This window comes from Aegilops tauschii, chromosome 2 (assembly GCF_002575655.3).
Source record: "Aegilops tauschii subsp. strangulata cultivar AL8/78 chromosome 2, Aet v6.0, whole genome shotgun sequence".
Taxonomy (NCBI): domain Eukaryota; kingdom Viridiplantae; phylum Streptophyta; class Magnoliopsida; order Poales; family Poaceae; genus Aegilops; species Aegilops tauschii.
In genome coordinates, this window is record NC_053036.3 from 149,324,939 (window position 1) to 149,337,626 (window position 12,688).

A 12,688-nucleotide genomic window follows, 5' to 3' on the forward strand; every position below is an offset into this window, starting at 1 on the left:
TCGTCGTTTGGGAAGTGGTCGTCGGCGTCCGTGGTTTCCGTGATGAAGTCAGTAGTCGCGCAGAGCGCTCCCCAAAAACCTTATCACCCTTCGGGCGTACATGACTCGAAGTGATGGGTGTCGGTGTCAAAACTGACGGATCTCGGGTATGGAGTCCCGAACTGTGGACCTTGGATCGATCGGAACAGTAGACGTGGGACACGATATTTACCCAGGTTCGGGCCCTCTCTGAGAGGTAAAACCCTACGTCCTGCTTGATTATATTGCTTGTTTATAACGAGATCAGATGAACTAAACCCTAAGTAGTAGGACGATGATTGTTCTTCTGGCCTCTACAGACTAAACCCCCTGGTTTATATAGACACCAGAGGTACTAGGGTTTACATATAGCCGGTTACATAGAGGGGAACACCGAATCTTCTACCTTGTCTTGGAGCGCACACCAATGCAGAAAGGTCTTTGGACCGAACATAATGCGGCCCAACAGTCTGACCCATGAGAGATAAGCCGGCCACTCGAGGACTCCCTCAGTAGCCCCCGAACTAGCCTTCAACGCCGGAGCTCACCACCGCTAATCGCCCCATGGTTCCTCAAAGTCTTCGGCTTGCGAGGCGAGTTCCCCATCTTCTTGTTCGGGTGACTTCAATAGTTCGGTCACCAATAACTTTTAAGCCAATATCGAGGCGAGCCCTCACCATTAACTTTGCCCAGAGTGACCCTCGATTTCTGTGCGTCTGCCAGAAGGCGAACAGTCCCGTGTTTTTTACAAAAACACCCACCGAGGGCCAGAAGCATACCCATCAAATAGGCCAGAGGCGCATCGAGCAGTCCATCATCTCAAAACATGAAATCCAATCTCATCCAGAAGAAACCTTCGAGGGACATGGCCGACTCCCCTGGATCATCCATGCGCCCTCACGGCCAACTACCGGGCGATTGGCCAAGTTGCTCCGTCTCACGGCTCCAGCTATGCGATCTCCAGCGGCAAGGGTATCTTCCAGCCGCAGATCTCGTGCCCGTTCGTGCGGGGCTGACCTCGGCCGATGGCGAGGCCTTCGCAGAGAACTTTCCCAATACAAATAAGGATGAGAGGGTATGTTTCGTATCCTTCCTTCTAAGAGGCCTAGGATTCCCCATTCACCCTTTCTTAAGGGGCCTACTAGAGTTTTATGGGATCCAGCTCCACAACCTCACCCCAGGATCAATTCTGCATATTTCTAGCTTCGTCGCTTTCCGTGAGATGTTCCTACGCTGTGAGGCCCATTTCGAGCTATGGAGGAAATATTTCTGCCTCGTCCGTCGCACCCATGGGGGTCAATTCTTGAAGTAGGCGGAGCCGAAGTGTGTCGTATAGCCGGCACTGGATATCCCAACCGGACTCCAAAGAAAGATTCCGAAGAGTGGTCTTCGGAGTGGTTTTATATTGAAGACATCCCCCTATTCGAACCGGTTCGGAGAGGTCTGCCTGGGTATTCGGACGCCCCGCTGAAGAAGAGACTAAACTGGCGGCCCGAAGGCCCCTCCCAAGAAGAGTCCCCCGAGGTGCAGTGCCTAGCCGCAAAGTAAGGGTGCTAGCCCATGGTGGATTGACCATAGTTGACGTAATGGCCGCCGCGATCGGCCGATGCGTTCAACCCCTTCAACAAAGGACGCATCCCCTGTGGTCCTATAATGGGACAAGTAACGCATCCCGCTACAAGCGATAGGGGTCGAACAATCAAGCAGCAATGGCCGCCATATTGGCGGATCTTTTCAAAGGCGAAGAAGAAGAATTCGCCCGTCCGAGAAACTGGAAAGGTTACACGAGCTATAACCCCATCGAATGGGTAAGTACAAACTTGTGTACATAGCTCAGATATCACGCCCGAATACTAATCGGTTCAACCATTTTTCCGAACAGAGCCGGAGACGCCAAGTGGAAGGCATCAGTTGCCCTGCTCCGCAACTGGAGGATTATTCTCGTGACGATGACCCGGGCTTTCACGAGGACCCGGAGATATCAATTGATTTTGAGGACAAGGTTTTCTTTCAGGAAAGCCTCGATGGCTCCAAGGTGGCTATCATAGCTGATTACCCCGGGCTTCTCCCCTCCTTCGCCGTAAGTAGCAAGAAAGCCTCCTTTCCAACAAGGCATTCGGCCCGCGCTACTCCGGCTACGCTAACTTCTACACTCAAGGGCCGCCGCACCTCATGCCGAACATCAACGGAGGCGGCGTCAATTCCAATCAACAAAGGAACCTCTAAACGAAAAGCGACCGTGCCAATCGCGTGTTCGGAAAAAAGGTAATATGCCCTAGAATTGCCATTAGTTCATTACTAGCCTTATCTGCGTAGGGCTCCACTGAAATTCAATCCGGGCCAACAGGAAGAAGGTACCACCCCACCCGTCCAAAAACATGTTGGAAGTGTCCGGGAGTGGCCGAAGATCCTCAGACCGGGCGGGAGTTAGTGCGGGGATTCCGCAATGCACCAGCCTGTCGAAGATCCTGAGGATGTGTCGGTTACCAATTCGGAAGTTGAAAGTGTGAGGCCGCTTTTACCGACCAAGAATTGAATGCTTTTAATTTGGTCGACGCATACCAATCATGCCTAGCTAAAAGGCATAAAAGAAAAGCGCTTGTTGGGAGACAACCCAACACTTTTACCTAATGTTTTTCTATGTTCACATGATTAGGCTACTGTAGTAATCATGTTTTATAGCTTTTGTTTCAATAAAGTGCCAAGCCTTTGGGATAGTGTGGATGATAGTTGACTTGATTCTGTGCAAAAACAGAAACTTTTGCGCCCAGTCCAGGAATTTCTAAAATTAACCGGAACGTGCTTTTGATCTGAATTTTTTAAAGATGATTGATATACAAATTCTCTATGTTGTCCTAATGTTTCAGAATTTTTAGAGTTGCAGAAGTATGGTTAGAGTACAGATTACTACAGACTATTCTGTTTTTTACAGATTCTATTTTCAATGCATAGTTTGCTTGTTTTCTAGTTTCTATGGCTTATATTGCTCAATATAAATTGTGAAAATGATATATTATGGTAGGCATTAAGTGGAAACAATTATGAATCTTGTCTTGACAGTACCCAAGTGAATGATTTGTTTTATCATACTAACGCATCTCACGAAGTTCCGTTAAGTTTTGTGTGATTGAAGTTTTCAAGTTTTGGGTGAGATATCGATATGAGAAGAATAAGGAGTGACAAGACCCTAAGCTTGGGGATGCCCAAGGCACCCCAAGGTAATATTCAAGTTAGATCCAAGCAACTAAGCTTGGGGATGCCCCGGAAGGCATCCCCTCTTTCGTCTCCAACATTATTGGTAACCTCACTTGGAGCTATATTTTCATTCGTCACATGATATGTGTTTTGCTTGGAGCATCATCTTATTTTGTTAGGATTTACTTTCTGTTATTTAGAGAATGTTTTGTATCTTTTATTTCAATAAAAATGTCAAGTGTAGCCTTTACCATGATTAGTTTACAAGTATATGAGTTGTTGTTTTGAAAACAGAAAGTTGCACGCTAGTGTGTCAATTCTTGAGAGAAGTCAGAATGTGATAAAATGTTGAAACTTTTTGCAAGATAAGATATGATAAATTTTCCGCAGTGTGGTAATTTTTCAGATTTTTTTTGAGTTAAATAAATATGGATCTTGCTTCATCCTGTACAAACTGTTCTGTTTAGACAAATTGCTGTTATGATTGCATTGTTTGCATATGTTCGCTTGTTTAATGATTCTATTTGAGGATAGGAGTCTTAAATATGCAGAGGCATTTAGTATGCAATGTTAAGTTATAATTTTAGTGATTTTTTACAGTAGATAATGATAAGGTTATTGCATTTATTTATACTAACTTATCTCACGAGTTCTTGTCGAGTTTTGTGTGGATGAAGCTTTTAAGATTTAGGGAAGCCGTGATATAAAGGGAATTAAGGAGACACAAAAGCTCAAGCTTGGGGATGCCCAAGGCATCCCAAGTTAGTATTTCAAGAAGTCTCAAGCATCTAAGCTTGAGGATGCCCCGGTAGGCATCCCACCTTTCTTCATCAACAATTATCGGTTAGCCTCGGTTGAGCCTAAGTTTTTGCTTCTTCACATGATGTGTGCTATTCTTAGAATGTCATTTTATTTTTTTTGCTTGTTGTTTCAATAAAATACTTAGATTTGAAAGTCTTTTAAATAAGAGGGAGTCCTCAATAGCTACCCATTTACTTAACTACTCACTTGATCTTCACTTATATCTTTTTGGAGTAGTTTGTCAAATTCTCTCATGCTTCACTTATATTATTTTGAGAGATGAAATTTTTTATGCTCATGTTCTTCACTTAAATTTATTTGAGCTTGCCAAAAGCAATTGCAATATATGAAACTAGTCCCAAAGCGATAGATATTCAAGAGGGATATAATAAAAACTTTCATGAAGATCATTGGACAAAATAAACTTGATTCTTTGTAATAGTTTTGAGATATGATGATAGTGATATGTGAATCATGTTGGTGAGTAATTATGCTTTAGTAAGAATATTGGTGTTAAGGTTTGTGATTCCCTATGCAAGCACGAAAGTCAATAGTTATGCAATGAAATTACATTCTACTTGTGGTGCATTATACGGTGTTAGTTATGCTTAATGCTCGTTTATGAGGATTTTTGCTTCTTGGTTGGATGCTTCTCAATCTTTTTGCTAGCCTTCACTTGTACTAAGTAGAAATACTTAAACCCAGTTTTGCCATATGAGTCCACAATACCTACCTATATGCGGTATTCTCGTGCCGCTCTAAGCAAAATTGTATGTGCCATCTCTAATTTTCAAAATAATTTCCTTTTTGTGTGCTCGTACCTCTCATGAAACGGTAGGGGGTGACTGATATTTTTCCATGCTAGATATGTTATTCTCAAGATGAGTGTTTATTCACTTGTCATTGCACGAGAGTATGGCAACGGTAATAGGTGTTGGGGAACGTAGCAGAAATTCAAAATTTTCTACGCATCACCAAGATCAATCTATGGAGTAATCTAGCAACGAGGGGAAGGGGAGTGCATCTACATACCATTGTAAATCGCGATGCGGAAGCGTTGCAAGAACGCGGATGAGGGAGTCGTACTCGTAGCGATTCAGATCGCGGTTGATTCCAATCTAAGCACCGAAGAACGGTGTCTCCGCGTTCAACACACGTGCAGGCCGGTGACGTCTCCCACGCCTTGATCCAGCAAGGAGAGAGGGAGAGGTTGGGGAAGACTCCATCCAGCAGCAGCACGACGGCGTGGTGGTGATGAAGGAGCGTGGCAATCCCGCAGGGCTTCGCCAAGCACCGCGGGAGAGGAGGAGGAGGGAGAGGGGTAGGGCTGCGCCGAAAGAGAGACGTTCTCGTGTCTATGGCAGCCCCAAACCTCAACTATATATAGGGGGGAGGGGGCTACGGGTTCAAGAACTATGATTGTCGTGTTGAATCTGACATCTTGAATTTCTCACTCAACATCTTGAATTAGCGTGATGTTGTCGTGTTGTCAGCAATCAAATTATCGTAAATAGATAGTATGGTTGCGTTGTTTCAATTTCTGTTCGTACTCTGATTGCTGTGGCTACAGCTCGATCTTGGCAAATCTCTCAAATGGATGTCAAAAATGCTTTCCTTCATGGTGATCTACATGAGTTTTTTCTATATGCAGCCACCTCTGGGTATTGAAGTTCCTGATGGTCATGTTTGTCGCCTTCGAAAGGCCCTCTATGGGAAAAAAGCAACCACCTCGTGCTTGGTTTGAGCGGTTCAGCTCTGTGGTTCAAGCTGCTGGTTTCTCTTCTAGTGAGCATGACCCTGCACTTTTCACTCATACATCTGACCGTGGTCGTACCTTGCTTCTTCTCTATGTTGATGATATGTTGATCACTGGAGATGATCAGAAGTACATTGCTTTTGTGAAGAAAAAGTTGAGTGAGCAATTCAAGATGTCAGATTGATTTTCTCTCAGTTATTTTCTGGGAATTGAGGTTGATCAAACTAATGATGGTTACTATCTCTCTCAGCATCGCTATACTCAGGATTTGATCTCACGCTCAGGTCTTACTGATACACACACTGCCGCTACACCCATGGAGCTCCATCTCCAATTGCGCCCTAGTGATGGTACTCCTCTTGAGGGATACCACTCGCTATCGTCATCTTGTAGGCAGCCTTGTGTACCTCACTGTGACCCGGCCTGACATTGCTCATGCAGTCCACATTGTCAGTCAGTTTGTCAGTGGTTACTTGAGGGAGATGCAAATACTTCATTCTTCCATAGTGCTGCCAATGGAAGACACATAAAATGTAATATTGCTTCTTTGGAACATGAAGGAAATGTTATACAAGATGAGAAAGAGTTGCAAGAACACATTTCTAGTTACTATAAGAGACTATTTGGTTCAGAGGACAGGGGAGACATATCTCTTGGTGGAAGCCCCTTGGTCAACAGAGCACATGCTATCAGAACTAGACAATGAAGAGTTGACTAAGCCTTTCACTATGGAGGAAATAGAGTTAGTAGTTAAAGAGATGAAAACCAATACAGCTCCTGGCCCAGATGGCTTACCAGTAATCTTTTAGAAATATTTTTGGGAGATGGTTAAAGAGATGGTCAAAAGAATGCTTGATAGCCCGCATGCTGAGGAGTTGCAACTTAGAAGACTTAATTATGTGGTGGTTACTCTGATTCCTAAAACAAAAGATGCTGCAACTATCAAGCAATATCGGCCAATATGTTTATATTATGTTTGTTAGAAAATTGTGACTAAAGTACTGACAAATAGGCTTGAGAGAGTTGCAGATAAGGTGGTGAGTAAGAGTCAGACGGCATTTATGAAAAACGGAAATATTTTAGATGGGGTGGTCACTATCCATGAGGTGTTTCATGAGCTTAGGAGGACTAAACAAGAGGGGGTCATACTAAAGCTAGACTTTGAAAAAGCATATGACAGGGTGAATTGGGATTTTCTACAAGAGGTTTTGCTTAAAAAGGGTTTTCTTTAGTGAGAAGTGGAGAGGTTGGATTAAACAAGTGGTAGAAGGAGGTGCAGTGAGTATCAATATTAATGGAGAGGTTGGCCCATATTTTAAGAGCTACAAAGGATTTTTTCAGGGTGATCTCACCTCTTCTTTTGAATTTGGTGGTGGTCACAGAAAAGGGGGTCACTCAAGTGTACGGCATTCTTTGTTCGTCCAGATCGCGGTACATGTTCGGACTGCTCTGGATTGTAGAGGAACGAATTTCAGGCTACTTTAGATGGGGTGGGCTGCACCCATTCTCGGTACGTACAAGGTGGGCACCCATTCTCGGTTAAGATGGGAAATCCTATAGGGGTAGAAATGCTACATGAAAAAATCCGCTCTTGCTGTATTAGGAATTGAAAGTAAGTCAACTCCTTCCTCTTAGAGCAACTTGTCGCAGCTGTGACTACTCTTTCTATTTGAATTGAATGTCAGCGAATCACTTGTTTCACTAATGTGACTAGTCTTGACTGCAGGTTTTTTCTTTCTATAGAGAAGTGACTGCGCTAGAGATGCTTATTAAAGGTTTGCTTGGTGGCTTCCTTGCTTGACAGGCTTTCCTTGTTGATTGGCTTGGTCTGCTAGTTCCCGGAAATCACTTCCTCTAAGTCTTAAATAGCAGAACCTACTCTTTCTTCAAAGAATGTAGCATACCTAAGAAATGATTTCTCTAACGAGTCAAATCCGTTGTGAAATAAGGAAATGCGCGGATCGCTTCTTCTACCCTTCTCTTATTCGCATTTCCTGCTTACTATTGAAAGAAAAGCTGTTACTGCTGCATATCCCCTTTTTCCTCTAATTCGAGCGAGTAAAGGCGCAGCTTCCTCATCTTTGCTTTATAGTTTGATGTAATATAGAATTGGATTTTGCTTTCCTTTAAGGAGCTCTAGCTATCTTGCTGATCCACCAGTTCATACTATTAATGAAAGCTCTTTCACCCTGCCCGCGGGTAATCCCTTACTGAGCCTACTCAAGCAATCTCCCATTAGCCGCTCTTTACTTTATAGTCAAGCGATTGTAAACTCCTTATTTAGGCTAGCTACTTTGCTGATTAACAAGATTATCGCATTGGAGCTGTGACAGTTATGTAAACTACTTCTCTAGCAAGTAATGAATCTGAGGTCAAAGCCAATGAGTACGCCGGATAAACATTTTCGCAGTGAGGGAAGGTTGGCTTGACAGGCTTCGTTTTGGATGTTGTAATCTCTTCTCATGGTCTTTGTTCGCTTTATTATCCCGTTGTGAGAATGGCTAGGACTGTGGATCCACACGCCCCCCTCTAGTCAGTACTTTCCGAGTAGCGCAAGGCTTCTTCGTTGGCAAATAAACGAATTAATGAACTAATTTCCTAATATGACGTGAACTTGAACTAGCATTGATCAAGTCCATGAGCTCATAAGAAGGAGTTCTTCACGTGAGAAAGTCCACGGCTTAGCTTAATTCAATAAAAAAGAAAGTATCCAATCGACTTTAGGAGCGCCATATGTTTCTATCTGAAACGGTAAAGCGAGGCTCGCTATAAGGGTCATAGCTAGTTCAGGATTGGTAGGAAAGTAATACAAATGATTGTAATATGACAACCCCCAGGGGAGCTAGCCTTTGTGTTAAGATTAAAAAGAAGAGCCCTCTTTTCATACGACTCGGTGATTCCATTGCTCTATCCGGCCGCAAGATTCGATCGCGTACAACACGAGCACGAGATGGGTTGGGGACTTAGAAATGAGCTATGCTCCAAGAATTGACCCCTGAACTACCTTTGCCCGCCTTTTCTTGTAGAATCCATTCCCCCTCTTTTATATATTTAGAATGCTTTTAGGGCTAGTGGAATGAGGCTGGAACCCATCAATATCGCTAAACCGGGAGAGTTGCTTGTGTTGGGTTCAAAGTTTCGCTCTACCAAGGCAAGATATAATATAATAGAATATAATAGAATATAATAGAATATGCATCCAGCTTTAGCTGAATATCGTGAGTGTTCAGCGAAGTATGCAAGCCATTGGCCTTACGTTCAGGATACTCCTTTCTGTCTTTGCGATGTTTGGTTATAAGAGAATGTCGCTCTTCAGAAAACACGTATAGTGGCCTTCGTCGATGGGACAAACGCTCCAGTGTATGCGTTACAAGGCAACTAGCATTTTGTCATGGAAGTTCGTGAAAGAATGTTCTTGTTTTTCGTTGGAAAAACCAACGCCGACGTCAAGATCAGTCTCCTTTCCTTTCTCTTTTCGGGAGCAGAGCTGAAAAAGATGGACAGTAACGATCGCGTAATATCAATTTATCGGCCTCGTCATCGAAAGCGGCTTCCAATTGCTCGGAAATTCTCAGCTATATGGGGGACTTTGATGGTGAGCAAAAAGAATTGATCAAGAAATTGGTAAACTTTCGCATGATCGATGGTAAAAGAACGAGAGTTCGTGCTATTGTTTATAAAACTTTTCACCGCCTAGCTCGAACTGAACGCAATGTAATAAAACTTATGGTTGACGCCGTAGATAATATAAAGCCAATATGCGAAGTGGTCAAAGTAGGAGTCGCAGGTACTATTTATGATGTTCCTGGGATTGTAGCCAGGGATCGTCAACAAACCTTAGCTATTCGTTGGATCCTTGGAGCAGCTTTCAAACGACGTATAAGCTACAGGATAAGCTTAGAGAAATGTTCATTTGCTGAGATACTGGATGCTTACCGAAAGAGGGGAATTTCACGTAAGAGAAGGGAGAATCTTCATGGACTGGCTTCCACCAATCGGAGTTTCGCGCATTTCAGATGGTGGTAAAGTGATACCACATAAGGAGCTCTTCCTCATTCTGTCATACTCAACAAAAGTAAGAAATGTTTGACCCGAATCCTTTTTTCATCTTCATATAGAAAGAAAATCGGCCTTCCTCATACTCCCCCTTCATTCATAGAGTTGGAGGAATCCACAAGAGGCCTGCCCGTTCATAATTGCATAAAAGAACCATTCTTTTTATGAAAACTCTTGTTCCAACCTCACCTCAGGTCGAATGAATACGAAAGGGGGATCAATCAAATCAATAAGCCATGAATGAAGAAGTAGTGGACCTTTCGCCTTATTTCGTTTGACTCGTGGAGCTGAGAAATCTACTTCAAAGAGAGGGAAAGAGTGCTAGTCCGAAAGAACAAGCAAGGGATGAGCGCACGGGAACGAAATCCGTTGCGCCCACGCGCATACGTTTTCTTGCTGGGTAATTTCTCAGAAAGTTTTTGTGTTGTTGATTCCTATTCCTAGGTGTTGTGCTTTTTCCCCTATGCCGCCTATTGGTACTAGTGGAGTAGGATTGGCCTGTAATACAGAACCTATAGGTGGTGTAACCTTTCGCTCAATACTCAAATCTACAATTGAAGCATCTGAGGCTGCATCAATCGAGGATACACGACATAAGGAATTGTTAGATCTCCAAACTGAACTTCGCCTTCACCAAGCGTGGGTTTTCACTAGTCCTGACTAACGGTTGGCAAGCGATCCCCTATTCTGCATCTCGAAGATCAGACGGCCCAAAGCCGGAGCGATCATTCAAGCAAGTTACTCAGCTTGAGTTTTTCAGTCAATCAATAGATTGTGCAGTTTCTTAGTCTTTTGGTCCACGTCTTCATGACTTATAGAAAGGGTTTCTTTCTTTTACAAGATCATGGAAGCTTCAGAAACCATCCGAGATCTTCTGGAAACAAGAAATGTTGCATCAAAGGGTTCAGTGGTCATATCATAGTGAAATCGAGTTTCTTGATTTAGTCGATATCAAATTCCCAACTTAGAAATTCGAAAGGACTAAGATTCTACTTCTTCCTCAAATACTGGGAATGTGGATTCAAGTATGATATCACTATTCCACAGATCTCAAGAAAACGAATTGAACAAGTTTGATGGCTGGAAGAAGATAGGAAATATTCAAACATGTATTGCATTTCATCGATCTCACCCTTTGTTCAGTGCCGCATAAGTACTGACTTCTTGAACAGATACCGGTACCGGTCATGAAGGCTTCGCCCTTCTCAAGTCAAGTGCAGAAGCGAAATCCGTTGAGCAAGAAGCCAGTGATCCCACAACATCAAAGTGATACATATGACATATTGGAAATTAGGCTTAGTTTGTAGCTGTGAATATAGTAATGCACTTATTTATTGATAAATATGTTCTTTCAAGTAGAGCATACTCGGTAGAAAGGAGGTGGCGGAGTTGGGAAGAGGATTATACTTTTTCGATTACTTGGACTTAGAGACCAATTATAGAAAGAAGACAGTAGCTGAGTGAGTTTTATGGATCTAGTTTATGAACAGCTTAACTAGAAAAGCAAGCAGAAGGAATAGAAGAATGAAATGCAGAAATAGGGGAAGGGTGGGTAGCATTTTCAAATGTCAGTTTGAGTGAGACAGTTTCTGTCTGGCCCCCCACTTTTAGGCTGTTCTTCCATTCTGCCTTTGTCTTGCTCTAAGCTACCTGACTTCCTTCCTTTGTTCTTCCATTCTACTTTGTATGATTCTGATCATCAGTTCTTATCGATCCCATTTTAAGGACAAATCCTGATGTTGGTAAAGTATACGTGTTGATCAAGGCCAAGGACAATGAAGCAGCCATGAAAAGATTGAAGAACGAGGTATGATGATCACTTCGGACTACTTTCTGTTCTTCATGCAAATGACCATATTTTCCGTCTGCAATACAGGTAGAAGATACTGAGTTGTTCAGATGTTTACAGGAAATCCATGGGAAAAACTACCACAGCTTTGTATTAAGCAAGCAGGTTCCAGTCGTTGGTAATTTCAGGGAAGCCTACATTGGCATTGCTCCTGAGTTAGCCAAAGAGATCGCGGAAGAAGTGGATGTTATCGTAAACTCTGCAGCAAATACCACTTTTGATGAGAGGTTCGTGAAGCTATACTAGTCTTGCAACAAGGATTGCTTCCATTACTAAATGTGTAAGTTCACATTCCATAGCAATAAAAGTATTGCAACTTGCAGGTATGATGTAGCACTAGACATCAACACCGTGGGGCCATTCCGGATAATGAGTTTCGCGCAGCGGTTTCGAATACTGAAGCTCTTCTTGCAAGTATCAATAGGTCAGAATGCCAAATAAGAGTTTCTTGTGGTCGAAATCAAATGGTAACCTGTTTCTATTAATCTCAAAAGCTTACAAACAAGCTTTAGCAGTATGTTTGCATGTCATGTTTTTGGCCAAACAGCATATGTGAATGGGCAGAGGCAAGGTTTGATACTAGAGAAGCCATTTTGCTTAGGGGATACCATAACAAAGGGGATAGGTTCCTCAGATTTTTCGGCACATCAGAATACCGTGTTGGATATCGAGGCTGAGATCAAGTTGGCTTTTGACTCCAGAAGGCATTCTTCTGCCTCTGCTTCTGTTACTCAAGAAATGAAAGAGTTAGGTAGTCGAGGTATTCTAGTATTTCCCTGTTACTTTCTCATGTCTGTAGATACGAATACACACATGAAGTATTTGATTTGTGCAATTTATTTATTCATAGGGCCAAACTCTATGGTTGGCAAGACACTTATGTGTTCACAAAGGCCATGGGCGAGATGGTCATCAACTGCATGCGAGGAGAGATACTGGTGGTAACAATCAGGCCAAGTGTCATAGAGAGCACATGGAGGGATCCCTTCCCAGGTTGGATGGAAGGAAACAGG

At 43.0% G+C, this 12,688-nt stretch overlaps 1 protein-coding gene across 1 annotated transcript; it reads left to right on the plus strand.

The window, feature by feature from the left end:
* The first annotated feature begins 11,013 nt into the window (after window positions 1–11,013).
* LOC141040839 (fatty acyl-CoA reductase 2, chloroplastic-like) lies at window positions 11,014–12,116 on the plus strand. Its single transcript, XM_073506956.1, has 4 exons — window positions 11,014–11,129; window positions 11,552–11,633; window positions 11,703–11,902; window positions 11,999–12,116. Exons 1-4 carry the CDS (start codon window positions 11,014–11,016, stop codon window positions 12,114–12,116), a joined length of 516 nt encoding a protein of 171 aa, XP_073363057.1.
* The last annotated feature ends 572 nt before the right edge of the window (window positions 12,117–12,688 follow it).

Bases quoted from the DNA above. Each gene is read 5' to 3' on its own strand.
- LOC141040839 (XM_073506956.1), top strand. From the start codon at position 11,014: ATGAAGGCTTCGCCCTTCTCAAGTCAAGTGCAGAAGCGAAATCCGTTG. The intron at 11,130-11,551 runs GTAGCTGTGAAT...TCCCATTTTAAG, and splicing joins TTGGAAATTAGGCTTAGTTT to GACAAATCCTGATGTTGGTA. The intron at 11,634-11,702 runs GTATGATGATCA...TCTGCAATACAG, and splicing joins TGAAAAGATTGAAGAACGAG to GTAGAAGATACTGAGTTGTT.